General features: G+C 32.1%; 3 protein-coding genes across 5 annotated transcripts in view; 2 read left to right on the plus strand and 1 right to left on the minus strand.

Annotated features, from left to right (window-relative positions):
* Positions 1 to 413: 413 nt before the first annotated feature.
* On the plus strand, positions 414 to 7,283 carry LOC127264090 (probable cyclic nucleotide-gated ion channel 5). Its single transcript, XM_051293467.1, has 8 exons — positions 414 to 535; positions 1,915 to 1,995; positions 2,268 to 2,844; positions 3,546 to 3,758; positions 4,687 to 4,994; positions 5,392 to 5,503; positions 5,638 to 5,874; positions 6,383 to 7,283. Exons 2-8 carry the CDS (start codon positions 1,937 to 1,939, stop codon positions 7,091 to 7,093), a joined length of 2,217 nt encoding a protein of 738 aa, XP_051149424.1. The 5' UTR covers positions 414 to 535; positions 1,915 to 1,936; the 3' UTR covers positions 7,094 to 7,283.
* A 799-nt stretch (positions 7,284 to 8,082) lies between these two features.
* Positions 8,083 to 11,847, minus strand: LOC127264091 (transmembrane 9 superfamily member 9-like). The gene is made up of 7 exons (XM_051293468.1): positions 11,532 to 11,847; positions 10,690 to 10,854; positions 10,406 to 10,515; positions 10,219 to 10,321; positions 10,021 to 10,130; positions 9,779 to 9,929; positions 8,083 to 9,673 (listed from the first exon to the last, which is right to left on the minus strand). The coding sequence occupies exons 1-7, from the start codon at positions 11,652 to 11,654 to the stop codon at positions 8,516 to 8,518; spliced, it is 1,920 nt and encodes a 639-aa protein (XP_051149425.1). The 5' UTR covers positions 11,655 to 11,847; the 3' UTR covers positions 8,083 to 8,515.
* A 6,389-nt stretch (positions 11,848 to 18,236) lies between these two features.
* LOC127264092 (uncharacterized) overlaps positions 18,237 to 27,802 on the plus strand; it is a 28,483-nt gene continuing 18,917 nt past the window's right edge. For all 3 annotated transcript variants that reach the window (XR_007841608.1, XM_051293469.1, XM_051293470.1), the window contains exon 1: positions 18,237 to 18,561. Coding sequence is in view for 1 of the 3 variants with exons in the window: in XM_051293470.1 (XP_051149427.1) it covers positions 18,533 to 18,561 (29 nt within the window). In the remaining 2 variants the exon portion in view is untranslated. The remainder of the gene's footprint in view (positions 18,562 to 27,802) is intronic.

Here is a 27,802-nt window from a genome sequence, read left to right on the forward strand (position 1 = left end):
AAAATATTATTTTAATAAATAATACTCCCTTCGTTCCAAATACCATGTCCACGTTGTCGTTTCTGTCCGTCCCACGTACTATGTCACTTTTTTTTTTAAATGATTACACACTTTAATCTCATCTTAAATTTTTTAATTTTAATTAAATTAATTAGTTATCTTAATCTTAATTTATAATTATTTATATTATAGGATAAATCTATTAATTACACCTTCTAAAATACCGTGTTCTGTAACATACACTGTATCTGAGGACGGAGGGAGTAATAATTTTAATTTTTATGAAAAATTATTGTTTATTATTTTAAAAGCATTGTACTCAAAATATGGTGTATATATATATTTAAATAAATAACCAAGAAATAATAAACTATTAAAATCCAAAAATAACCCTTGTTCTTACATAACTGTCAGTTTCCATTCGTCTTCTTCTACAAAATTTGACTTAGTGCAGACTTTCAACAAATTTCTCATTCTCCCTCGCTCCCTCGCTGATTAGGATTTACGAATTCTTTCTAATCTTTCCAAATTCGTTGTAAGTCTCCGCTTGATCTGCTTTGCGATTGTTTTGCTGCATCTGATGAATTGTTGCGTTTCTCTTTGTGTTTGCGTTGATTTTTTTATTAGTTTAGAGAAATACGATTGGGTTTTTGGGAAGAAGTTTCATGATTTTCTATTTTTGCTATTATATCGTTATGTAGTTCTATTGCATTCGGGCCATTTTTTGAGGTTTAGAGGGAAAATGGGAACAAAATTAGGAGACTGAGATTGCCCTTGTTCTACGATCATTATCGAATGGATGTGTTCGATTTCACGGCTGGAGATCCAATTATGTGAACTTTGAGAAGGATTCTATATTGGACCGATTTGTTATTAACTAGTGGTGGAATTTGGTGTTTTTTTCTGATCAAATTTGAAGTGATTCGACAGTTTTAGAATTGTGTTGACTGAATTAGAAAAGACAATCTTATGGCTCGGGACTTGTATCTTGATTTAATTCGAAAATCAAGACATTGCGATATTTACATTAGTTGAAACGATTTTCAAAATCCATATAATATTTGTTTTGTGAACACTTGTGTTTCTTTGAGATTTTGATTTAGGTTTGGGGTTTGGGATTACTAAAATCTTGAGTTGAAATAACTTAAATATGTGTTTGATTTGATAGTTCTTGGGAAAACAAATTTGATGAATAGTTGAGAGATGTTCTGTTTCTCAATTTTAATATTATTATGATGTTGTTGTTAAATAATTACCTTCACCCGAAACCTTATTTAGCATGATTTTAGAGCATGTCCAGTGATCGAATGACAGTCCATTTGTATATTATAAAAGGGAACAAACTCAGCCTACGGCACCTGTAAGTTAGGGGAAATGTTAGGAGGAATTTGTGTATACGACAGACAGAAAGATTCATCTCATTTTAAGCTTTTAGGTGAGGCTATATATTGACATAAATTTTAAGTATTATAGACACTATCTTGCCATGGCATAGACTGCATTAATGGTTTACAAGTCTTAGAAAGTCTACTACTTTAGTGCCGATAAGCAAGCTCCTTATTTGTGCACAAGTCAATTCCTCATGTAAGTTCAAAGAATCCGCCAACTTTAGGAGGCTACTTAGGATTGCCCTAATTAGAATAGCTTGGACCTTTAGTATGCAATATGACCTCCGATCTGCATAGAAATTTATTTCTCGGCAATTTGTGATTTTAGCCTGTTTAAGCATCTAATTATTGTATCCCTTATTTGAAAGTGTTGAAGTTATTATATGACTTAATAAAAAGAATTTATGTAGTACCAAATTTTGATAGAATGGCAAACGAGATCTGTAAAATAGCTTCAAGTGACTTGGAAAATAGCAAAATACTTACTTGAAAATTGGCTAATTTGATTTTACTTTTCTGATTTCAGCTGCACTTGCATTGGCTATCAAATGTTCGATTGTGATTCAAAAACTCAATTTGTCTCTGGACAACGTGAAAAGTTTGTAAGGTATCGTGTTCCCCTGCATATATATGAAAAAAAATGATTTCATTGGTCCTACCTATCATGGTGCTAAAGATCATAAAAATGGCAACCTGATCCGTAGAACTTAATCAAAACAAATCATAAATTATGCAAAATATTATGTATAGAGGGAGAAAAAGGAGTGGTGGCATAAACACATTCCCATCACGGCACTTAATGATAAAGCATCACATATTTTCATGTTATTTCCTATGGTATCTGCAATAATAATGAGTTCCTTTTTCTTCCCTATTAAGATTGGACTCCAGATCGTCATTGTCATCACCATCAGCAGCAGTGGCAGCAAACAAATGTGGTTTCAATATCGATGGTTTAAGGTGTGGTAATCATACCACTGCATCAAAGTCCTTTAAGATAAGAATGACCAAAGGATCTCAAGGATTAAGATCTTTTGGTCGATCTCTAGGATATGGCGTCTCTCGAAAAGTATTTCCTGAAGATCTCAAAGTGTCTGAGAAGAAGATATTTGACCCTCAGGACAAACTTCTGACACTATGGAACAAACTTTTTGTGATGTTGTGTATTTTGGGGGTATCTGTGGATCCTCTGTTCTTCTTCCTTCCAGTTTTTAACAAATCATCGAATTGTCTAGACATGGATAAAAAGTTAGCTGCAACTGCCACAGCACTGCGGACAATGCTTGATGCTTTCTATCTTATTCACATGGCTCTACAATTCCGAACTGCTTATATTGCTCCATCTTCTCGGGTTTTCGGACGTGGTGAACTTGTAATAGATCCTGCAAAGATTGCTAAACGATACTTGAAGCGTTATTTTATCATTGATTTCCTTGCGGTTCTTCCCCTACCTCAGGTTTGAAACAGTATATTTAATTGTGTTTCTTCTTGATATCTGATTTTGCTTTGGGTTTTTAGATTGGTAGATTTCAAAACATTTGAATCTTATGCATCCCATAGGCAGGTTTTAAGAAGCTAGTATTTTCTAGAACAGAATATTTTTCCTCATCCAATATTCTTTGGAAGTCTTCTAATTGTTGAAATTCTTGTTTGTGCCATTTTATTGAATTTTGTCCTGCTTTTGATTTTTGCAATTCTACTCTAGCTGGAATAAAGTATCTATGTTTTATGTGGATATGCTGATTTGGGTTTGAGAAATATATTTATGAAATGAATGTATTATTATTATTATTTTCTAACATAATATTATATAGTCATTGTATAATGTAATTGGATTTGAGTATTAGTTTAGCTTTAGGGTATAATGTAGGTAATTGTAAACAGGGAGATTTAAATTAACCGAAGGGAAACCATGAAATAGTTATTGGGATTTTATAAGAGAGAACAAATATTTGGATGAAGTTATGTTTTGTTGGTTGCGAATTAGTGTGCTCCGAGGTATTCAAAAATTGAAAGCAAAACAAACTGATGCAAATCAAATTCATGACTTCACTTGGCCAGATACTTGTCCCTGCATTACATCACGATGCTTTTTCTTACACGTTTAATATGAATGTTGATTTGGAGGTTTCTTCCCATCTTTTTGAATGTCTGCAGATCGTTGTCTGGAGGTTTTTACTCACTGCAGATGGATCCGATGTATTGGCTACTAAGAAAGCGCTTTTTTTCATCATTTTGCTTCAATATATTCCCAGATTTGTCCGAATATATTCTCTAACTTCAGAGTTGAAAAGAACTTCTGGTGTCTTTGCTGAAACTGCTTGGGCCGGCGCCGTGACCTATCTGCTGCTCTACATGCTCGCTAGTCATGTAAGTTTCCAGTTAATGAATCTACACTAACAATTCATGTTACTGTTGGGTTTTAAAATTCGAAAGGGATAATTCTCACTAATCCATTTCAATAAAAGCTCTTGAGGTGCATATGACAATGTTTTGAGTGCCTTAGAACATACATCTTCTCTTTAGTTGGGAAGACTCAAAATGACTTTAGTTTGAAATGTCATTGCTTTCTCACTCTACTACTCTTTTTGTCCACAAATTTTATGTATATTTTTCTTTTTTTTGTATGTCCATAAAAAATATGCATTCTCCGTTTATAGCAAAAAAAAAAAAAAAAAAAAAAGAAAGAAAAACTCAAATTTACCCTTCAATTTTATGTTTATTTACAAATATGCCACAATCAGACTATTTATACACATACTTGATCCAAAAAAAATTTCACCCCATTAACTCACTTTTCCAGTTTTCACAATATTTGTATTTTATGTCATAATCAACCAATCAATGTAATATTATATCTATTAAAACCGTGTACAGCTCCTATGATCATAAAAGTAGAGAGAGGGAGTTTCGAGTTAGAATTTTAACATTGTAATAGTTAAATTATTGTGCATGGTATTACTGATCCAGAAAGCATTCGTCTCAAGCTTTGCCATTATCGTGGATTCATGGCCTAACTAGAATGAATAGCATTCGTTTCCTTGTGCATTGTTTTTTCAATCTTATAGCTAATGATGTGTGTCTCCGAAGTCTTGGTACATAAAACAATTTGACAGCAGATATTTTTGTATTTGAAAATGGTCTTTCTTTCTTTATCAAAAATCCTTGTTGACATGAGTTTCCATTGTGGTTTTTTGAATCCTTGTACATATTTTCTTCATGTGTATTGAATCGACAGATACAGTTTCTGCATAATGTGCTTTTATTACAACGAGAATATCTCTTTTGTTCTATACAGATTGTTGGGGCTGTCTGGTACTTGCTATCCGTTGAGCGCAACGATACATGCTGGCAGAGAGCTTGTAAGAACAATCAAACATGTAGGATCGGTTTCTTATACTGTGGGAATGAAAATATGGAAGGCTACAAGATCTGGAGCAATATTAGTACCGAAGTCCTGAACTCAAATTGCCCTGTGGATGATGACAAAAATCCCCCGTTTGATTTTGGAATTTTTGGGAATGCTTTGTCATCTGGTATTGTTTTCTCCAAAAAATTTGTGTCCAAATATTGTTATTGTTTGTGGTGGGGGCTGCAGAATTTGAGGTAAACGAACTTCTCGGTTTCAACTGATCCATGTGTCCTTAAATTCCCAGTTATTTAAATTCCGGACATTTTAGCATTGCCTTGTATAATTTTAGTATTTCATTTCTGAAAGAGTGTGGTTAAAGTAATCGACCAAATTTCCATTGATTTTGAGATAAGATATTCCCTTTCAAAATTATGTCTGAATCAATATATTTATTAGAGAATACACTCGTGTTTGATTGAATTGCTAGTTTTGAAATGTTTGACTCTCCTTGTTTTGAGTGATGAATGTCGATGGTTTTGATAGACTTTGTGTCGATATTATTTGAAGATTGACGGTAGTAGTACTTAATCGGGTTTGCATAAAGTATTTTGTCGTACTCTCTGCAATTACGCCGTTCTTATATTTCTGCAGTACACTTGGGCAAGGACTTCAGACGAGCACATACCCGGGAGAGTCCTTATTCAGCATTGCGCTCGCCATATTCGGTCTAATCCTCTTTGCACTGTTGATTGGAAACATGCAGGTGCTGTACAAACTTAGCTTTCACCATTTTCTTTCGACTCTTCCTTACTGCGTTTTTGTGATCTTAAGTAAAAATAATTTAGGATTTCCGAACTATGCGCTTGAAACTTTTTCGGTGTCTTCTTGTTTCTACAGACGTACCTTCAGTCGCTTACTATTCGTCTCGAAGAGATGAGAGTCAAAAGACGTGACTCGGAACAATGGATGCACCATCGTTTGCTCCCACCCGAACTCCGGGAACGAGTCAGGCGCTACGATCAGTACAAGTGGCTGGAAACCCGTGGAGTCGACGAAGAAAGTTTGGTCCGAAGTCTGCCGAAGGATCTCAGACGAGACATAAAACGCCATCTCTGTCTCGCCTTGGTTAAGCGGGTATTACTAAATACTCCCTCCGTTTTCTATTTCCGTTTATTCCATGTAATGTCATTTCATTTTTTTGAAAATAAAATACTCCCTCCGTCATCTGATTGTGTGTTCATGTGACTGGGCACGGATTTTAAAAAAATAGATAAAAATAGAAATTTTTACTTTTTTGGTAAAAAAAAAAATATAAAATGTGGTATCTTTTTACTAAAGAGAAACCCGAATAAATTTGAATGACAATCAGAAAAGGAAAATAAAAATAGATTTGGACAACGGAGAGAGTATATTTTATAATTTTTTAAATTTAATTATATTATTTAGTTATCTTAATCTATAATTATTATACTGCTTAATTATTTACTAATTATATTTTACTTAAATTATAGTATCTAAAGTAATAGACCTGAGGGTGTAGTTATTTATAGTCTTGGCACCAGTGTTACATGCTTGAATCCATACTGACTTGTTAGAAAAATCGGGTATCGTTGATTTGTGATCTGCATGGCTTTCTTTTCAGGTCCCGCTGTTCGAGAACATGGACGAGAGGCTGCTAGACGCCATATGCGAGAGGCTCCGACCATGCTTGTTCACGGAGAACACGTACATTGTCCGGGAGGGGGATCCCGTTGACGAGATGGTGTTCCTGATCCGCGGCCGTCTCGAGAGCGTGACGACCGATGGTGGAAGGAGCGGGTTCTTCAACCGGATACTACTAAAAGAAGGCGAGTTCTGCGGCGAGGAGCTTCTGACGTGGGCGCTCGACCCGAAACCGAGCTCGAACCTTCCGTCGTCGACGCGCACGGTGAAGGCGCTGACAGAAGTGGAGATGTTTGCGCTGACGGCCGACGAGCTGAAATATGTCGCCAGTCAGTTCCGGCGGCTGCACAGCAGGCAGGTGCAGCACACTTTCCGATTCTACTCGCAGCAGTGGCGGACATGGGCGGCGTGCTTCATCCAAGCTGCGTGGCGACGGTACACGAAGAGGAAGGTCATGGAGGCGAGGAGAAAGGAGGAGGAAGAAGAGTCGGGAGGGTTGGATGATTCGGGCCGCGAAAATGGAGGGGGAGGGGGGGGGTCGTACAGCATCCGGGCGACGTTCTTGGCGTCGAGGTTTGCGGCGAATGCTTTGCGGGGAGTGCATAGGAACCGGAACTTGAAGAGCGCGCGGGAGCTGGTGAAGCTGCAGAAGCCTCCGGAACCCGACTTTTCGGCGGAGGCGGAAGAGTAAGTTGAGTGTTGTGCACAGGTTTTGTGTCTAACTACTGCTACTACTGCTTTTTATGAATGAATGTTTTGTGTTGTTGTTGAGGGACTCTAATGTTGCTGCTGCTGCTGCTGTTGGGGGTTTGATCTTAACTACTTCGATCATAAGATTTGAAGAAATTTGTGAAGATATATATATATATATATTTTATGAAGCTTTCGATGGTTATTTTAGGATTTTTATACAAGAAATCGAGTGAGATTTCGAGAACCTACGACTTTTATTTGAATTTTTTCAAAAGTTGATAATGTTTAATTTGATATCTCATTCTCAAATCGGTTCAAGTTTCCGTCAGATTTTTCTAATTTGTAATTTCATCACTGTGTTTGTTTGAAGTGTTGCCATGAAACAGGTGCGCATTGAGTAACCCGTAGCTTCTAATACCCTGCAAATTAAGAGGCGGGTAACTTCACCTCTTTTTTTTTTTTTTTCTTTTCTTTTTTAAATACAATAAATGTGTTGGATTGTAAAATTATTTTTATACTACGGTCTAACTATTTACTATAATTTTTTAAACTTCCCAAAAAAATATATAATATTTACTTTGAATTGGATTAAGATTAGTAATATTTTATGTTTGAATGTTAATATATAAAAAGATTATTTAAATGAACAAAATAGTTGGTGCCTAACGAAAATAAAATTAGTATGATTAGGTCTAGCATCCAGCCGAACTTAATACACTACAAACTAGACCCGACCGGTAAAATCACACTAGGCGAATCATGTGTCGCAGGTGACCTGAGATGTTCAGTTTGAACCCATAACCTCACGGTCAGACGTCCAACCCCGAGACCATTTCTTATTTCTTATATAATAGTAGTATCGCTGAATTCATTACACACGCCTTTTTTCAGGTTTGAATTTATCCTGCACCACTTACCAAAACACAATCCCTTTCTTAAATCATTATTAACATATTTCACGTTCTCAAATTAATATGAAAAACAATAGAAAGGAACAACACTTGTAACTGACTACTGATCCAACAAGTTAGAAGATGTTCACATACATACATATGTTTCAGTTCACATTACTACAATCTCTCAATAAAATAAGTGTAAAATGTAAATTACAAGTCATAAAGCATGCATACATATTATCTGCCTAATCAATCGATCAATCAATTAGGACAAAGAATTGCTTCCATATCCTCTCCAAAATACTTCCAAAGACACTTTCTTTAAATAACCAAGAAAAATCAAAATAATCAATACCAAAAAACGCTGAGAATACTTCTACCAAGTTCCCAGATCCTACATCCCAATAAAAACAGAACAAAATCACCAGGGAGTTTTAGGCATTACCCGATATCGACGACGACGAATTCCAGCATCTTTATGCGCGATTTCTGCATCCTTCCGAAGCCATAAAACAGTAAAAAGCTCAGTCGATTTTCACAGAAGAGTATATGAGCCTCGTGAACCAGAAGCACGCGAAGAACCCGATGGTCCCTGTCAGCACAAAGAAAGCATACGAACCGATCAGCATGTACCCAAAATACATGATGCCGGAAACTGGTTTGGTGATGTTGAGCTTCGTGAAGAAGTAGAACACGGCATAGAGGAAAAGGTACAGTGCCGACGACCCCGAGGTCAGGTACGACCGCCACCACCACAGGTAGTCCTCGCTGCACAGCTGGAAATAGCACAGCACCACCGTGATCTCAGCGCACGTCACCACCAGGATGATGAACACAAGGAACAGGAACCCGAATAGGTAGTAGAACTGGTGCAGCCAGATCGAAGTCAGGATGAAGAACAGCTCAATGAACACAGCCCCGAACGGGAGTATGCCTCCGATCAATATGGAGAAGATGGGGTGCATGTACCACGCCTGCTCGGGTATTTGTCTCGGGATCTTGTTGGTTTTTACTGGAAACTCCATTGCAGGCTTCTTGAACCCGATGTAGCTGCCCACGAAAACGAGTGGGACAGAAATTCCAAACCACATGAGGACCAAGACGAACATGGTCCCAAACGGCACTGCTCCGGAGGACTTTTCGCCCCAAATCAGCGCATTTAAGACGAAGAAGATGGCAAAGACGATCGCGGGAAACATGAACGCCGTTTGCAGGGTTAGTTTCTTCCAATCCGATCCTTTGAACGTCTTGTACAGACGTGAAGAAGAATAGCCGGCGAAAAGGCCCATCAATACCCAGAGAAGAAGCATAGCCGTCATTAGTCCGCCTCTGTTGGAAGGAGACAAGAATCCGAGTGCAGCAAAGATCATCGTGACGAGCATCATCCCAGAAAACTGAACACCAGTCCCGACATAAACACACAGCAGATCCGAGTTTGCTGGAGGCCTGAAGACATCACCGTGAACTAGTTTCCAACCAGTTTCTTCTTGGGCCTCTTCCTGAGTCTCCAACTGGTTGTATTTAGAGATATCGCGGTAGAGTGTTCGCAGCATGATCATTGCCACCATCCCGGAGAGGAAAAGAACAATCATCAAAGAATTCACGATCGAGAACCAGTGGATTTGTTCATCAGCCATGTAAAGATAAGTATCCCATCTAGAAGCCCACTTGATATTACTCTCCTACGACAAAAATGATGGCATTTAGTTCCAAACTTTCAAGCTGCTGCTGCATCCGATGCAAACAGGAGAGGAGATTAATGTAAAAACCGAAAAATATCGTATTACCTGAAACTCCACATCGTATGTGAAGATAATTTCTGTGTTCTCGTCGACCTCTTGTGGAGATTCAGAGCTCGTTACTGTTTTTTTCGCATGAGGATCACAGGTTGTTAATCTTGTCTTTTCATTCCAATCACCCTCATATTCATGTTTAACACTGAATTCACAACCAAACCTTGAGATCAATAACAGGTTAAAGTAAACACATCAGCATATCGGCATATCAAGCATGGTAACAATATAATTACCTAAATGGTTTTACTTCGAATCCCACAATTCTTGCAGCATCAGTTTCTATATCCTTATGATACTTTACAGTAAATGCCAAATGATTGTGGATTAAATACTTCTCCGTTTGCTGGAAAATTGGGAGGGAGAAAGAACAAGAATCAAAATTCAATATGAAAAAGAAACTTTTTGACAATCAAATCAAATACAGAACTTACTCCATATTGTCCTTTCCAGCCAACAGGGAAACCGTGTTGATAAATTAATGTGTCCATGTTTGGTCCTTTAAAAGGCATGACTAAAGGAAGATTATCCAAAATCCTGCAGATAAACCAAACAAATATGAAGGCAATAGTTCATTATATGATTCGCTATGATGTAATTTTTTTCAACAATCATGCTTACATGTTCACTTGATACTCGTCATCAATCTTTTCCTTGAATTCCTTTACCTCGTTGGCATTGAGCTTAGCATTGCAGACAACATTACACATCTGCGGCTCCCGCATCTTAAACTGCACAGATGCACTCCAAGGAGAGTAATTAGTTTTGAGACAAATGTTCTCGAATTTACATTGGATGCACAAAAACGGACCCAGCTAAAATAACTAATCAAAAGATGAAAATATTAAACAAACTTCAGAGATTGAAAAAGGAATAAACAAGAGAAAGCCACAGTGAAAACAAACCTCATAGGGAGAGTTCTCAATTCGATCACCACGAAGAACCTCCCCCAGATTCTCGGCACTGTCAACGATTGTCTGTGGTGTACAGTAAGCAAGGGAATAGTAGGAATAAGGAAGTTGAGTTTTTACTGAGGACAATTTATTTACTTTCACCCTCAAAGGATCACCCTGCATCAAAAGGATTCCAATAAATGTCTGATGTAATCCAATTAGGTCAAGAAGACAAAACTAGCAGACAATAATGCTCACCCGAGCTATCACTTTAGGCCACATTACTACTGTCGGATCAGTCTAAATAAACTAATATTATCCAACTTCATCGAATGTTCATTTCAACAAATAAAGCCCTTAATTAGATACAAGACTGGATGGGAATTTAAATTAGAAGCTTTTTAAGTATGAACAACATGATATTATGGATTCATTATGCATATTACACTACGTCATTCCATAATTTAACCAATCAATCTTATAAGTATACATAAGTTTACAATATCCGATCCTATACATGCAGAATAGCTGAAAATTTACATTTGGAATCCTAAACCAAGGTTAGGGCTCAGCATCAAACAAAATTTTCCAAATTTTGAGTGAGAATCAACACAATTAAACTCACAGCAACGTAATCATCAACGAGATCTAAAAACTAAAACACCTCAACCGATCAAATCAAATTCCCGAACGCACAATAAATTCAATCAAAACTTCACAAAATCATCATTTCCAAACAGGCATATCCACTGCACGTATAAACAAACACTTCAACCCAATACATTCAGAATCCAAAAACGTCGGAAATCAGCCACGCAAAAAAAAAAAAAAAAAAAAAAAAAAAAACCAAATACCTTGAAAAAATCCTGAGGAGCGACGCCAGGCAGGTAGAAGCACTGAGCGGCGTTGATGAACAGGAACAGCATCAAACACACAGATACACACATCGCGCAAGGATTTCTCCCCACGACCTCCATTTTTTTTCCTTTTTCCGCCAAACTCGAGATCGGCAAATTGACGAAGATCTAGATCCTCAGATCACCACGAAAACTCCCCTCCCCGCCGCGCCCCAAACCATATACCGACGATTGCGTGTGAAGGGATTGAAGGAAGGAAGATGAAAATGGAAGCAAAGGGAAATGGATCCAACCGTAGGGAGAGAGACATACAAACTGGATGAAGAGTTGACAGTTTTGCTGCCAAATGGAAACCATGCGGAGCATTCTTCACCGTCCGATTTGATCCGACGGACGACGCTATCTCCGACTGTCAATCGTGTGAAATTATGACACGTGTCGGAGATCTGTTGGCGTTGGAAAAATGAAAGACGCGACTCTGACGGCTGTATAATCAGTCACTCAGATTTGGTGATTTATCATTATTATGTTCTAATTGCTTATCATTGACGTGACTTTTCTTTAAAATTCGTATTAATTAATTAATTAATATTCCATTTATAATTTTAATTTGGGCTTCAAGGTGGCTCATACCGCGGCCCAATTTAAACTAGCCCGTCACACTACAAAAAGTCGGTTAAACTTATTTTAAAAAATTCAGCGGTTTGTTTTTTTTTTTTTTTTAAATCACGTGTAGCCGAACATCATCGGATGGGTCAGGAGTTTGAACCCATAGTCAGGCTCGGCCATGGGCGAGCCTTTGCCCAGGGTCCATTTCCCCTAAGGGCCCATAAGGGACCCAACAATATATATGTACACTCCTATATATTAATATATATATTATTTTTTTTTTATATAGAATATATAAAATAAAATTTTAAATAAAAACTCTATTTTATAATTATTTTTTAAATAAATGATTTCTACATTATTTTTTAAAAAAATTTAATATTTATATGTTTTAGTGTGTTTATTTAATTGTATGATTTTATATATTTTTGTAAATTATGTAAAATTATGAAAATATGATACAATAATATTTTGTGTGTTCTTTTTATTTTTATTTTTATGTCTATATGTTTAAATTTGTATATTTTATTATATTTTTTATTAGTATTTTTAAAATTTTACATATTATATAAACACTGTATTTGTTTCTTTAATTTAAACTTTCTAATTTTTATTATTAGGACTATGCATTTTTTGAAAAATTATATTTTCAATATCAAATTTAAACCAAATTTTTCCCTAAACCAATCAAAAGAAACAAACTCTTAATAAACTTTTTTGTTTGAAAATTCTCTTTTAAAAACTTTTGCTTATTTATAAAAATATTCTTGAAAAAATATTAAATCAAATATATATATTTTTTTATATTATACTACTAAACATATCACATTAATTTTATATTTATATTTTAATCTTTTAATAAATAAAAAATATTTTATTAATACATTTACATTAAAAAATATATAAAATTATTATATTATTATTATAATAATATAAAAAATTTAAGGGTCCAATATTCTAATTTTGTCCCGGGCCTAATAAAGGTCAAGAACGGATTTTCTCATAAGCTCATGGTCACAAATCAACTCCTACACCACCATATCGTTCATTACCATATCGTTCCTTACGACAGTTTATTTTTATTTTCGGATTGTGTGTATATAGGAGGATTGAAACAGACAATTTAGGATTAGGAAATAAATCATTTTATATTTTCTAGTTTTATTTTTCTTATTTTGGATAAATAGAGAAAAATAAAATTGAGAGATCAGCTATGATTATATATTTATTTATTTTATTTTCTGTGTGATTTTACAATTGTATTTATTTTTTTTTTACTATTATTTAATTTTTATATTATTCAAATAACATATTTAAATTATTATTAAAATACTTATATTTTTTAATGATTGATGTATTTTTTTTCAACTGTGTATTCTGTCGTTTTATTTTATTTTTTTAACATTTTTAAAATTCTCTATTTTACCGAACAAAAGAATCAATTATCATTCTGTATTATGTTCAGTTGCAATTTCATTCTTCTATATGTTTTGGTTACTGTTCACGTCTCGGATTGAGATATTAATATAATAAAATATTTATCAAATATTTAAAATTCAATTTGCCACTCAAAATCTTAAATTCAATCACCATATCAATTTTTTTAATAAGATTCAAGGACACTCGATAACCCAAACAAATTCGAAAAATCTGACACTAAATATATCCAGAAACCTAAGTTCTTACATTTATCTAAAAAAGTCTAATAAAAATTATTAGAAATAAAAGAATATTAAAGATATAACTAATAAATAGATATAAACATCAACATTTCAATATCAAACTAACACATAAACGATAACAACATAAATATAAGGGTCATGGGTTCGAACATCCGACTCCACCTACCACACATGGTTTGTTTAGTGTGACTCTTCTTGTCGGATCTAATTACATAATATTAAATTCGACCAAAAATTTACGCAAAGCATTCAAAGTGACAGCTGATTCTCACGTATCAATTTTATTTTTTTTTAAAAAAAAACATAAATAGTATGGACACGGTATTTTAGGTAGTGTAAATTATAAAAAAATTATTTTATTATTTTTTATATGAATAGTGTTGTTATTTTAAGGGGGTGTTTGGCAAATAGCTTTTTGAAGAGCTTTTAGCTTATTAAACAGCTTTTAGCTGTTTGACCAGTCAAAAAACTAATTTAGGTGTTTGGTAAATTAGCTTTTTAGAATAGCTTTATGGACCCAAAAAGCTAATTTTTGAAAAGCTAACTTACCCAGCGTTTTGAAATAGCTTTTTCTGTAAAAAAAATTTTTATTCCTTATATGCCCTTAAAAATTTATTATACATTTTACACAAACAAATATATTTTCATTATTTATTAATTATATTAAAATATTTTATTATATTATAATTTTACTTTTATAAATTTAAAATAATTAATTTTTATATAAAAATTATTTTAATTGTAAAATATATAAATTTATCAAAATCAACATAAATAAAAAAATATAAATATTAATAATTTATTTTTTTTATTAAAATTACATTATATAAATTTTATACTAAAAATAAATTAAATAAATTAAATTTATTGAAAATTATAAATATAATGAACTAATCGATAACTAACCTAATAAATATATACACGAAAAATTTATTATTTTATATTTTACATCATTTTTAATAAAAAAAAACTATTTATATATTTTAATAAAAATTTATTATTTTTTAAAGCTAACTGTAATAAAAATAAATAACACTTTTACAATTTTCAATAACTAATAACAAAAAATTTTAAACATTCTGAACTCAAAAAAACATAATTGAATATATTAGAAACAAGAATAAAATAAAAATGTCTTCAATTGTCATTTTACGTATAAACAGCTAATATCAAACAGTTGTTTTACCAAACATTTTAATATAAACTGCTAATCGAATCAGCTAGTCAAACCAGCTAATTGAATTAGCTAACAGCTATCAACTAATTGAATCAACTAACAGCTAACAGCTATCAGCTAATTACCAAACACGCCCTAAATATTTTTTAAATTATATTATATCTCAATAATGCAATATTAATATTATTGTATAGATAATAAAATTTTATATAATATAAATAAATAAATAAATAAAATATTTATTTATTTATAATTAAATTAAAATTAATATAGATAAACAATATATGTTAATTGATAAAAAATATAAATAAAAAATTTTTGAATCGGTCCATTTAAAAGAGTTAGACTATCCCCATCGGACACATCTCTACTTATATACTTTGCCTTCGAAAGATGTTATCCAATTGACATGTGTCCCAATTTAATTGGGGCACATGACACTTATGTATATATATATGTATATATATAATATATGTTTTATTTTTGTAATTCATATTGAATTTATTGCTATATTTACATTTTGTAATATTCTTATAATTCATAATATTTTGTATTCTACAAAATGATATCAATATTGAATATATTTTATCAATTTAAATTTTAAAATATATAAATACAAATATTATATAATTCTATTGAACAAATCAATATTAATAAATTTAATTTAATTTATTAAATAAAATATAATTATATATTTTAAAGTTAAATAATATAAAATTATATTAAACAATATATATATTTAGTTTATAATTAATTATACATCATCCACTCAAAATAGATTTGAGTGAAAACATATGGCAAAAATTTGATTCGACGAATAATTAAGTTATTTGTTCTTATTTTAATTTTAAATATTTTTACTATAATTGCAATATAATGTAATATTTCCTTCAAAAAATATAATTATTATTTTTATATTTTTTTTTACTAACCAATAATAATTATAACAATAAAATTACAAATTTGATATTAAAATTAAAATTTAATTAAATAATAAATAATATAACTTTTACCCATTTCCCATAATTTTTTAATAAATCAAAATATTGACAAATAATAATATAATATTGTTGAGCATAAAAAAAAATAGGTGGAATTTTTTAGAATGAGCCTACCAAATTAAGTTAAGGTTTATTTGAGTTTAATGGACTTTTAAAAATCCGCCGGATGACTAAAACAGCGAAAGATCTTCACTTATGGGACTAGTTTGCGACATGCTCCGGAGGTGACGTGTCCGCCAGGTGTAAGTATAAACGCTGTAAGGAAGAAGCTTCCTTGGGAAAATGCAGGTCAGGAGACAAGGTCGGGTGCAAAGATCGGGTGCGACCAGGTCGGACACAGAGCTCAAGTGTAACAAGGTCTGGTGTAAAGATCAGGTGCAATCAGGTCAGGCACGGAGCTCAGGTGTAACAAAGTCGGGTGCAAAGATCGGGTGCGACCAGGTCGGACACAGAGCTCAAGTGTATCAAGGTCGGGTGTAAAAATCAGGTGCAATCAGATCGGGCACGAAGCTCAGGTGTAACAAGGTTGGGTGCAAAGATCGGGTGTGATCAGGTCGAGCACGGAGCTCAGGTGTAACAAGGTCGGGTGCAAAGGCCGGGCGTAATAAGGTCGGGCATTGAAGTCGAATGTAATCAGGTCGGGCGTGATAAGGTCTGGCACGGAGATGAGGCAGGATAAGGTCGGGCGCTGAGGTCGGACATTATCAGGTCGGGCAAGGAAGCAGTAGATGTGCTGGTCGGGCGAAAGAGCAGTTCTTGGACAATTGAGGGAAGTTTCAACTGATGAGCGAGTTTGAAGGCATGACTTGGTGAGTAGGTTAGCACACGTGTCAACAGAAGAAAACTTTCTGGGCGGTTGATAGCGGTTGCTGTAACCGACCAGACGGCGGTTCAGACCGTTTCTTTAAAGAGTTTTAAATAGGTTTATTCCTGACCTAAGAAACTATCTTCAATCGACATTAAATTCAAGAGAATTGTTTTTGGAATCACCACTTTACTTTCCAGTCTTTAGTTTTATTTTTCTATTTTGTTTATGTATCCTAAGGTGTTTAGAGATTTCTAATCTCATGCACTAATTATATCAAATTCGAAGATAATTTTCTATTTTTGAATTTTATTTTTTTATTGTTGAAAAAATATATCAACAAATATAATATAATAATTAAATAAATAATTAATACTAAAAATTAAAACTATAATTAAAAAATAATATATATATATATAATATGAAAATAAAAATTTATTAAAAAATTAAGATGAATATTTTTTTGCGAATATAAAATAGAAAGAAAAAATGATGTGAATAATAAAAAGTAGTGAAAATAACCAAAAGAAAGATATCTCTACGGCGGATGATCTTATACACAGGGGTGGGGTCCATTTAAAAGAGTGGGTGCGAATAAAGTAATAAATAATTTTATTGGTTTATAATTTTATTATGAGTGTGTTTACTTTAGGGTGTGGTCGCTGGGGTAATTGAATTTTAAATATATTGGTGATTTCATTTTTTTTAAAAAAATATCAAATTAAATATTTATTTTTTATTTTTTTATATTATATTAAAAATTAATTTTATATTTAAAATACCACATCAATATCTATTTATATCACATCATACAATTATTCAAATTGAAAATTTTTACTATTCAAATTCCAACTCAAAATCCAAACTCCCGAACAAACACACCCTTATAAAACTTTGATTTTGGTTTTACTATTTCAATAATTTTTTTCTTAAAAATATCAAATCAAACATTTATTCTTTTATTTATTATATTTAATTTAATTTAATTTAATTTCAAAATATTACATTAATACATATTTATATCATTATTTAAAATCAAAATTTAAAATTAAAATTTTACGAATAATCAGATCCTATATTTATTTAAGTCATAATAATTAAATTTGTTATTGCTTTTACTTATTATTGCATTATATTTTAATTAACTATTTAGGGTGTGTTTGTTTGGGGGTTTGGATTTTGAGTTGGGATTTGAATAGTAAAAATTTTGAATTTGAATAGTTGTATGATGTGATATAAATAAGGTTTGATGTGATGTTTTGAATGTAAAATTGATTTTTAGTATAATATAAAAAATAAAAAATAGGTATTTGATTTGATGTTTTTGGGGGGAAAAAATTGGATGAATAGTGGAAATCCACCAAAATCCTTCAAACAAACACACCCTTAATAAATTTATTGGTGGACGACTTTTTATATAGAGGCGAGCAGCTGAGTTCCTCCTTTCCATTCTATCCCCTTCTCCTGCTAGAGAGAGGAAGGACATGAACTCACTCATCCTCACCCTCTCTCTATCAAAAAAATCTTTCTATATGATTGTGTAATCTGTTAATTCCTTGTTATATTCGCATACTATATAAGAAGAAGGAATCTGAATTGATATATATATATATAGAGTAGTGTATCTATAGATTGAGCTTGAGACCAGGCGGTGGCGCTCGCGGCAGAAGCAGAGTATTTGAATCCGCGGCGGCGAATTTTGATCTCCCGCCTGCTGCGTCCCCATGGTGGCAACGCTGCGCCTTCTTTCAAGGTGCGTTGATGTTCACTTTGTATTTGTTAGATCTAGGGTTTCTGGATTTGTTGGGAATGCTTTTATAAGAATGGAAGTTTGATTATTTTACATTGGATATGTTTAAAACAGTGTTTCTAATTATTTGTTTCGTACGATTTGTCTTTTTCATGATGTGAATATGAAAAATATCTGTTAAATATCTGAGTTTGATGTTTTTAAGAAGAACTGATGAAGTCACGAGCTGGATGCTTCTCTTTTTTTGGTCTTGTTGCATACAAATCTAAGTTCCACGTTGGTATCAGAGCGTCAGAACTTTACAAAATAATCTATACAAAATAAATAATTTACAAAAATGATCAATTGGGTGTGTTTGTTTGGGGGTTTGGATTTTGAGTTGGGATTTGAATAGTAAAAATTTTGAATTTGAATAGTTGTATGATGTGATATAAATAGGGTTTGATGTAATGTTTTGAATGTAAAATTGATTTTTAGTATAATATAAAAAATGAAAAATAGGTGTTTGATTTGATGTTTTTGGGGGGAAAAAATTGGATGAATAGTGAAAATCCACCAAAATCCTTCAAACAAACACACCCTTAATAGATATACAAATATTAATTAAAATATTAATTAAATAGATAATCTACAAAGTAAATAGAGAATTAGAACAGGAAGAAATAATACAAGATAATATAGAACAAATAGCAGATCTAGAACAATTTGATACAGAAAATTGGTTTATAGAATGAATAAATTCCCAAAAATAGAATTTGCAGAAATATTAACTGAAAACATAAGATTTCCAATTAACTCAGTAGAAAAAATATCAGCAGACCAAATATGGTTAAAACCCTTAAGTGCTTGGGGAAGAAATTACGGAGCTTTAAATCAACAAATAAATTGGACGAATGCCTTTTTATGGCAACAACTATCTAGAAAAGACTTAAAAGTAGAAAACGAAATAGCTAACCTTACCTTAGATAATAGTGGAACTTTAGGATCCAGATTACCATCTAGATACAAAGAAATTACAGATTACTTAGCTAAATTAACAAATATAGATCAACAAATCTTAGACGAAATTAAGAAAAAAGCAACTGAAATAAATAATAAAGATAAAATAACTCACATAGAAGAACAAACAGCAGGTTTACAAAATAAAATAAAAGATATAGAAGAGAGACAAAAACAATTAGATAAAAAGATAGATCAACTTTTACTAGCTAATGGAATACCTAGTAAACCTACAACACAAAAAGAACCAGGAAGAATACAAGGATGAAAAATACAATAGAATTAATACAAGATTTAGAAAAACAAATAGCTTCAGCTACACAACAAATATTATACGAAATAATTAAAAATAGAGTACGAATAGAAGTAATAGAAGAAAAACTAAGAATAATAGAAGAAAAGCTTACATTAAGACAACCAAGAAAAGAAAGAGTAAAAGAAGTCCAAAAACAATTAAAATTAGAATACCATCCAGGAAATTACGAAAAAGGAAGTCCAGACGAATTTTTCTTTAAAACATTTATACAAGAAAAAGATAGGAAATTAAGAGAAGAAAAATTAAAAGAAAAAGGTAAAGAAATAGCAAGTACATCAGAATCTAACAATGAATGAAGAATTAGAAAGATTAGTAGAAGAATTAGGACAATTAAATATAATAAATAAAAAAGACGAAGTAGAAGTCTTTATGGATAACACATGAACAACAGGAAAACCTATTAAAACAGAAGATACAGACAGTAATCTAAGACCAGCAAAAAGAAAACCTTATAATTATGTAACTAATAGAAATCATAAAGGATTAGACCAACGAGAATCACCTTATACACCAGTACCTTATAGAGAACCTTTACCCTATGTAGGAGAAGGAAACTTTTTAAACATAGACTGTGTTACAGACGTAGAAAAAACCCTAATAGATTGGGAGGACATAACAACACTATTTTTAGTATATAGGAAAGAAAATGAGTTAACACCTAAAGAAAAATTTGAAATAGTTACTACAATGTTCAAAGGAAACGTAGCTAATTGGTATGAAGGAATATCTAAAGAAACAAAGACTTTAATACAAACTAATACAGAAGCAGAATTTGCCATATTAGATAGGGCAGGAATGAGATAGTTAGTATAATAGCTAACGAATTTACAGGAAACTTATACTCAGTAAATAGAAGTAAAGCTACTCAATTAGAAAAGGAAAGAGCAAGAATAGGATTAGAGAAAATAGGAATATGTAATATGTGCTATTTACCAGAATATACATGTAATTACCAAGAATTATACTATAGACAATATTACAGCGTAGAGAATCAAGAAGAACTAGCTAACAAATATATAATTAAATTACCAGAACCTTGGGATACTTATTTTATGGATAAATGGCGAACCACAGGAGTACAAAATTACCAAAATAATTTAGGAGGAAGAATCGATCAACCTTAGATCATTTCCTTGTTTAAGAATACTATGAGTGAGTGAGGAATCTTTTGGATTCATAGCTAGAACCTCTGTATTTCTATCCTTATATGTGAATACAATTACTCTTACATATTATCTTAGCCTTGAGCAAAAACCACAAACCAAAGAGGAATACACCAAAAAATGACTACCTTTGTTGGTTGTGACCCAAACTTCATATTTACCTATCTTTACTTTGGATACATCCGAGAAATTTACCTCAGCGTTACAAAATTTGAACTTACCTTTTGGCCAGAACTACAAAAATTACTTGCCCCATACATAAGTAAACTACAGGTTTGGACTATTGGACCAGACTTTGGAAATCCACCTTTCCATTTATTTTGTGCTACTACAGACAAAGCCCATACAGCACCACCAGAACAGCCCAATACTCATCATTTAAATAACATTGTAAAGTTTGTATTTCATATGTTTGTAAAAATTGTTTGTGTATTTCACCACGATTTCGCAGCACTCTGTAAGGTTTCCATATTCTAGGTATTCTTAGATAATGATTGCATTTTGTTTTTAAAATTACTTGATATATTGTAAAAGTTGCTAGTTGAAATAAGTTAATAAAATCCATTCCTAAAAATATGTCTATATGTTTAATTTCGTTTGGAAAAGGGTATATTTCAGAAATTTGTATAAGTTTTATTTGCCAAAATCCATTCTTACAATCAAATTTACTATAATATTTTTGTCCTCTAACTAAGTTGATAAGTATTTCTTGGAACAAAAGAAAAGAACCTATAAAAATGAGTAGGATAGGAGGAAGTCAAATAACACACGAGCACAAAGAAAACTTTGAAATCCACATATAAGATATAAAGTTTGGAATTGGCAAAGGTTTGCTCAAGGCTAAGAAAATATGTAAGAGTAATTGTATTCACATATAAGGATAGAAATACAGAGGTTCTAGCTATGAACCCAAAAGATTTCTCACTCACTCATAGTATTCTTAAACAAGGAAATGATCTAAGGTTGATCGATTCTATTGTCATGTAAAGAGATTGTAATTGGTAGATTAATTCCTTTTCTAAATAACGATTTTATCATAATTTGTACTGCTCCTAAATGCACATATTGTACTTTTTCTCTTTTCTTTGGGTCTATTTTTGCTAGAGTTTTTCTTATTCCTAATTTTGTAAGTAATCTTAAGTTTATTGTACTTTTTATACTTTTTACTGGTATACTTCTTTCTACTTCTTGGTATTCATATGTTATTCCTTTGTCTCTTTTCCAAAATGAACTTAACGTGTTTAGAACTTTCTGATTGTTATTACTTATTTTGTCTGATTGTTCTTTTGTTATATTTACTTTTAAAGCATATCCTTCTGATCCCTCGTAACTTTCTATTATTTCGTCTTCGTAAATATCACTATTTATTTCTTCTATTTCACTCATTATCACTATCTTCTAAATCGCTTTCTATTTCAGATTCTGTTTCTATTGTATAAACTTCTAGTTCTGTAATAGATTCTGTATCACTGTATTCTTCTAATTCGCTTTCTAATTCCTTTATATATTCTTCTTCTAGTTCTATGAATTCTATATTTTTGTAATTTTGTTTTTTAGTCTTTTTACATTCTGGGCTTTTATGTCCTTCTTCGCCACATGTCCAACATCTACATGTTGTGGGTTTTCTATTGCTTGTATTAGGTTTGTATGTTGTTTGTCTAAAGGGCTTTCTTTTGTAATATTTTCTATTGGGTCTTCTATTTTTTTTAAAACTTTGGGTATTTTCTAAAAACTTTGTTTTTGTATTTCTTATCATATTTTCTTCTTTTCTTATAAGGTTGTGAGCAACCCCATTGAGTGTAATCTTTTATTTGTTTAGTACAGCAAAGTCCTGTCTTTTTATTATATTTTCTAGCTGAATTTTGTATTTTCTGTTGACTACAAAGTAAGGTTAATTCATCTTTTACCATTTGTATTCTTCCTCCTAAATTATTTTGGTAATTTTGTACTCCTATGGTTCGCCATTTATCCATAAAATAAATATCCCAAGGTTCTGGTAATTTCATTATATATTTATTAGCTAGTTCTTCTTGATTCTCTATGCTGTAATATTGTCTATAGTATAATTCTTGGTAATTACATGTATATTCTGGTAAATAGCACATATTACATTTTCCTATTTTCTCTAATCCTATTCTTGCTCTTTCCTTTTCTAATTGAGTAGCTTTACTTCTATTTACTGAGTATAAGTTTCCTGTAAATTCGTTAGCTATTATACTAACTAAGTATCTCATTCCTGCCCTATCTGATATGGCAAATTCTGCTTCTGTATTAGCTTGTATTAAAGTCTTTGTTTCTTTAGATATTCCTTCGTACCAATTAGCTACGTTTCCTTTGAACATTGTAGTAACTATTTCAAATTTTTCTTTAGGTGTTAACTCATTTTCTTTCCTATATACTAAAAATAGTGTTGTTATGTCCTCCCAATCTATTAGGGTTTTTTCTACGTCTGTAACACAGTCTATGTTTAAAAATTTTCCTTCTCCTACATAGGGTAAAGGTTCTCTGTAAGGTACTGGTGTATAAGGTGATTCTCGTTGGTCTAATCCTTTTATGATTTCTATTTGTTACATAATTATAAGGTTTTCTTTTTGCTGGTCTTAGATTACTGTCAGTATCTTCTGTTTTAATAGGTTTTCCTGTTGTTCCTGTGTTATCCATAAAGACTTCTACTTCGTCTTTTTTATCTATTATATTTAATTGTCCTAATTCTTCTACTAATCTTTCTAATTCTTCATTCATCGTTAGATTCTGATGTACTTGCTATTTCTTTACCTTTTTCTTTTAATTTTTCTTCTCTTAATTTCCTATCTTTTTCTTGTATAAATGTTTTAAAGAAAAATTCGTCTGGACTTCCTTTTTCGTAATTTCCTGGATGGTATTCTAATTTTAACTGTTTTTGGACTTCTTTTACTCTTTCTTTTCTTGGTTGTCTTAATGTAAACTTTTCTTCTATTATTCTTAGTTTTTCTTCTATTACTTCTATTCGTACTCTATTTTTAATTATTTCGTCTAATATTTGTTGTGTAGCTGAAGCTATTTGTTTTTCTAAATCTTGTATTAATTCTACTGTATTTTTCATCCTTGTATTCTTCTTGGTTCTTCTTGTGTTGTAGGTTTACTAGGTATTCCATTAGCTAGTAAAAGTTGATCTATCTTTTTATCTAATTGTTTTTGTCTCTCTTCTAATTTTATTTGTAAACCTACTGTTTGTTCTTCTATGTGAGTTATTTTATCTTTATTATTTATTTCAGTTGTTTTTTTCTTAATTTCGTCTAAAATTTGTTGATCTATATTTGTTAATTTAGCAAAGTAATCTGTTATTTCTTTGTATCTAGATGGTAATCTGGATCCTAAAGTTCCACTATTATCTAAGGTAAGGTTAGCTATTTCGTTTTCTACTTTTAAGTCTTTTCCAGATAGTTGTTGCCATAAAAAGGCATTCGTCCAATTTATTTGTTGATTTAAAGCTCCGTAATTTCCTCCCCAAGCACTTAAGGGTTTTAACCATATTTGGTCTGCTAATATTTTTTCTACTGAGTTAATTGGAAATCTTATGTTTTCTGTTAATATTTCTGCAAATTCTATTTTTGGGAATTTATTCATTCTGTAAACCAATTTTCTGTATCAAATTGTTCTAGATCTGCTATTTGTTCTATATTATCTTGTATTATTTCTTCCTGTTCTAATTCTCTATTTACTTTGTAGATTATCCATTTAATTAATGTTTTAATTAATATTTGTATATCTATTAAATTTATCATTTTTGTAAATTACTTATTTTGTATAGATTATTTTGTAAAGTTCTGACGCTCTGATACCAATTTGCGGTGTCTACTTTTAACTGCGGAATTAATCAAAGTAGAGAAGATCTTTTACTTTAAAAATAATCTAAATCGTCTAAACTAAAATTGGGTTCTAAAGGTGAATTGAAATTTTGTTCTTCTAAAATAGTTATTCGTTCTTTGAGTAATTCGTTTTCAGATTCTAAGGCTTTTAATCTTTGTACTAATGGTTCTGTTTCTTTCTTTTTGTCGTTTTTCTTTTTGATAGCTTTGTTAATACAATCTAATAATCCTTGTATGTTTTCTAATACTTTTGATTTATAATGACTTTTATTAAATTTATTCTTAAAATTATCTCTAAATTCTACTAGATATTTATGGATTTCTTCAATATTTCTAAAATCTTCACTATTAGGATTATTTATCTTAGTTCTATAGGGACCTCTAGTATAAGTTTTAGAAGTTGACATATAATTTTATAATTATCGAAGAAGGTGATAATAATGATGAAAATATTAGAGATTTAAAGAGATTATCAGTTTATGAGATTTGGGTTTTTTAGCATCGAACGTATAAATCTTTTCCTAAATGCGCCCAGCACGCTTCCATAAAATCAAAACTTTGATTAAACTTGTTACCTTTTCCGTGCTTTAATCCTGGTCACCTTCAGCCAATTGCTTACGAACTCTTCCTAGCGGCCACCTGCCTAACGGATCTGTTCCAAAGAGCAACTCTAGGCTATCACTGTGTGGATATAAAGTTTGGAATTGGCAAAGGTTTGCTCAAGGCTAAGATAATATGTAAGAGTAATTGTATTCACATATAAGGATAGAAATACAGAGGTTCTAGCTATGAACCCAAAAGATTTCTCACTCACTCACTCATAGTATTCTTAAACAAGGAAATGATCTAAGGTTGATCAATTCTGCCTTGCTATTACAATATGCTTCTCTATTTATAGACTAAAAGATACTTTGGCGTCTGAACCGCCAATTGAATATATGGCTTAGACTGAGTCTTCTGTCTTTGTCTGTTGTTGCGTCATGGCTTACGTCTTGTCTGTCGTCACTGCTTACATCATTCTGGCTTGTATTCCTTGCTGAATGATTTTTTGTTTCTGTTTTTCTTCTGCTGATTTCCAGAGTTCAATTGTCCTTGAATCATTTGGGAAATTTTTATTGTTCATTCGGACTATCATTTCACCAATCTTTATGGATTTGAATTTCGTATCTGTAGCCTTTTGACATAGCATGTAATTAGGTCCATCACTGAGTACTCCGTATCCTTGGTTCTGCATTCTTTTTAATTGTTCATGTACAGCTCTTAGTCCAATTGCTCTTCTGAAGTAAACATACTGGTCATTTGGATTGTCATATTTGGGCTGAGTATTGGGCTGTTCTGGTGGTGCTGTATGGGCTTTGTCTGTAGTAGCACAAAATAAATGGAAAGGTGGATTTCCAAAGTCTGGTCCAATAGTCCAAACCTGTAGTTTACTTATGTATGGGGCAAGTAATTTTTGTAGTTCTGGCCAAAAGGTAAGTTCAAATTTTGTAACGCTGAGGTAAATTTCTCGGATGTATCCAAAGTAAAGATAGGTAGATATGAAGTTTGGGTCACAACCAACAAAGGTAGTCATTTTTGGGTGTATTCCTCTTTGGTTTGTGGTTTTGAAAGTAGGGTTTTGTGGTAGTTGTTCCATGAAGGCTTTGGCTTTGAAGTAACTTTCTTTGAGTAGGATTTTTTCTGGTTTTTCTGGTAGTTCTGGCTCGAACATTTCAGAGGTAGATATTTTTTTAGTATGAGTAGGTTGGTTAGATCCTGGTCTCAGATCTATTTTGGGTCCTTGTGTATCTTGCGTATCTTTTGTATTTTCTTGAGGGGTTTGATCCTCCTCAAATCTGACTTTCTTGGGGGTTTTATCCTCCACTTTTGGGGTTTTATCCTCCAAAGATTGCGTAGATTGCGTATTTTTCGTAAGAGAGGTTTCAACCTCCTCGGATTCTTCGCGTTCACTCACATCAGAGAGATCCACGATTTCTGTATTATTTATTATAAGTGTGTGCAATTTGACGAACAAGTCGTCTGTGTGTGACAACTTCTCTTCAGCCAAAAAGAGTTGCTGTTTTATGTGTGAGATATCTGATCGTAATTGCGTACTTTGTATGCGTAATTCAGTTAACTTCTCAATGATAACATCAATGAGAGTCTGATCTGCTGGGATATCCATCAGGATTCCTGCTCAAGAAATCTGCTAAGAAATTGTCAGTTCCTTTAATATGTTCAATAGTAAAATTGTAACAAGACAATAAACACTGCCATCTATGTATTCGTCTATATTGTGGACCGCTTCCTTGATTATTCTGTAATAAAGCTTTTACCTGCGTATTGTCGGTTAGTATTTTGAAAGGTACATCAATTAACCATATAGTAAATTTTGTAATTCCTCTAATGACTGCTAAGGTTTCTTTTTCATTAGTAGTGTAATTGATTTCTGCTTGTTTAAATGTTCCTGAAGTGTATCTACATATTTCTCCTAAATCTGTTTTTAATATTGCTGCCCAACAGTAATCACTTGCATCTGTATTTAAAATAAGTTTATCTTTTGTCTTATCAGGTATTCTTAGCTTAGGTAAATTTTTCGCTTCTTCTTTTAATTGTCTGACTATGTTTGTATGTTCTTCTTTCCATCCTGATTTATTTGATTTTCTAATAAGTAATCTTAAAGGTCTAACCTTTTCTGCTAAGTTTTCTATAAATCCTTCACTAAAATTAAGTATTCCTAAAAACTGTTGTATTTGTTTTTTATCTTGTAATTGATCTGAAAAGTTGGTTAACTTATGTCCTATATGTTCCTGTTGTTCTATACCATGTTCGTGTAGTATTAGTCCTAAGAATTCTATCTTTTCCTTTTGTATTTCGGCTTTCTTTTCACTAAGTATTATTCCATGATCCTTGCATTTTTTGCTAAAATCCTTTAAAAC

The sequence above is a fragment of the Andrographis paniculata genome, unplaced genomic scaffold, assembly GCF_009805555.1.
Source record: "Andrographis paniculata isolate CXL003 unplaced genomic scaffold, ASM980555v1 Contig69END, whole genome shotgun sequence".
NCBI classification, from domain to species: domain Eukaryota; kingdom Viridiplantae; phylum Streptophyta; class Magnoliopsida; order Lamiales; family Acanthaceae; genus Andrographis; species Andrographis paniculata.

Bases quoted from the DNA above. Each gene is read 5' to 3' on its own strand.
- LOC127264090 (XM_051293467.1), top strand. From the start codon at position 1,937: ATGTTCGATTGTGATTCAAAAACTCAATTTGTCTCTGGACAACGTGAA. The intron at 2,845-3,545 runs GTTTGAAACAGT...GAATGTCTGCAG, and splicing joins CGGTTCTTCCCCTACCTCAG to ATCGTTGTCTGGAGGTTTTT. The intron at 4,995-5,391 runs GTAAACGAACTT...ATATTTCTGCAG, and splicing joins TGGGGGCTGCAGAATTTGAG to TACACTTGGGCAAGGACTTC.
- LOC127264091 (XM_051293468.1), bottom strand. From the start codon at position 11,654: ATGGAGGTCGTGGGGAGAAATCCTTGCGCGATGTGTGTATCTGTGTGT. The intron at 10,516-10,689 runs GTTTGTTTTCAC...GCATCTGTGCAG, and splicing joins TTGAGAACTCTCCCTATGAG to TTTAAGATGCGGGAGCCGCA. The intron at 9,674-9,778 runs GTAATACGATAT...TTTTTGTCGTAG, and splicing joins CATACGATGTGGAGTTTCAG to GAGAGTAATATCAAGTGGGC.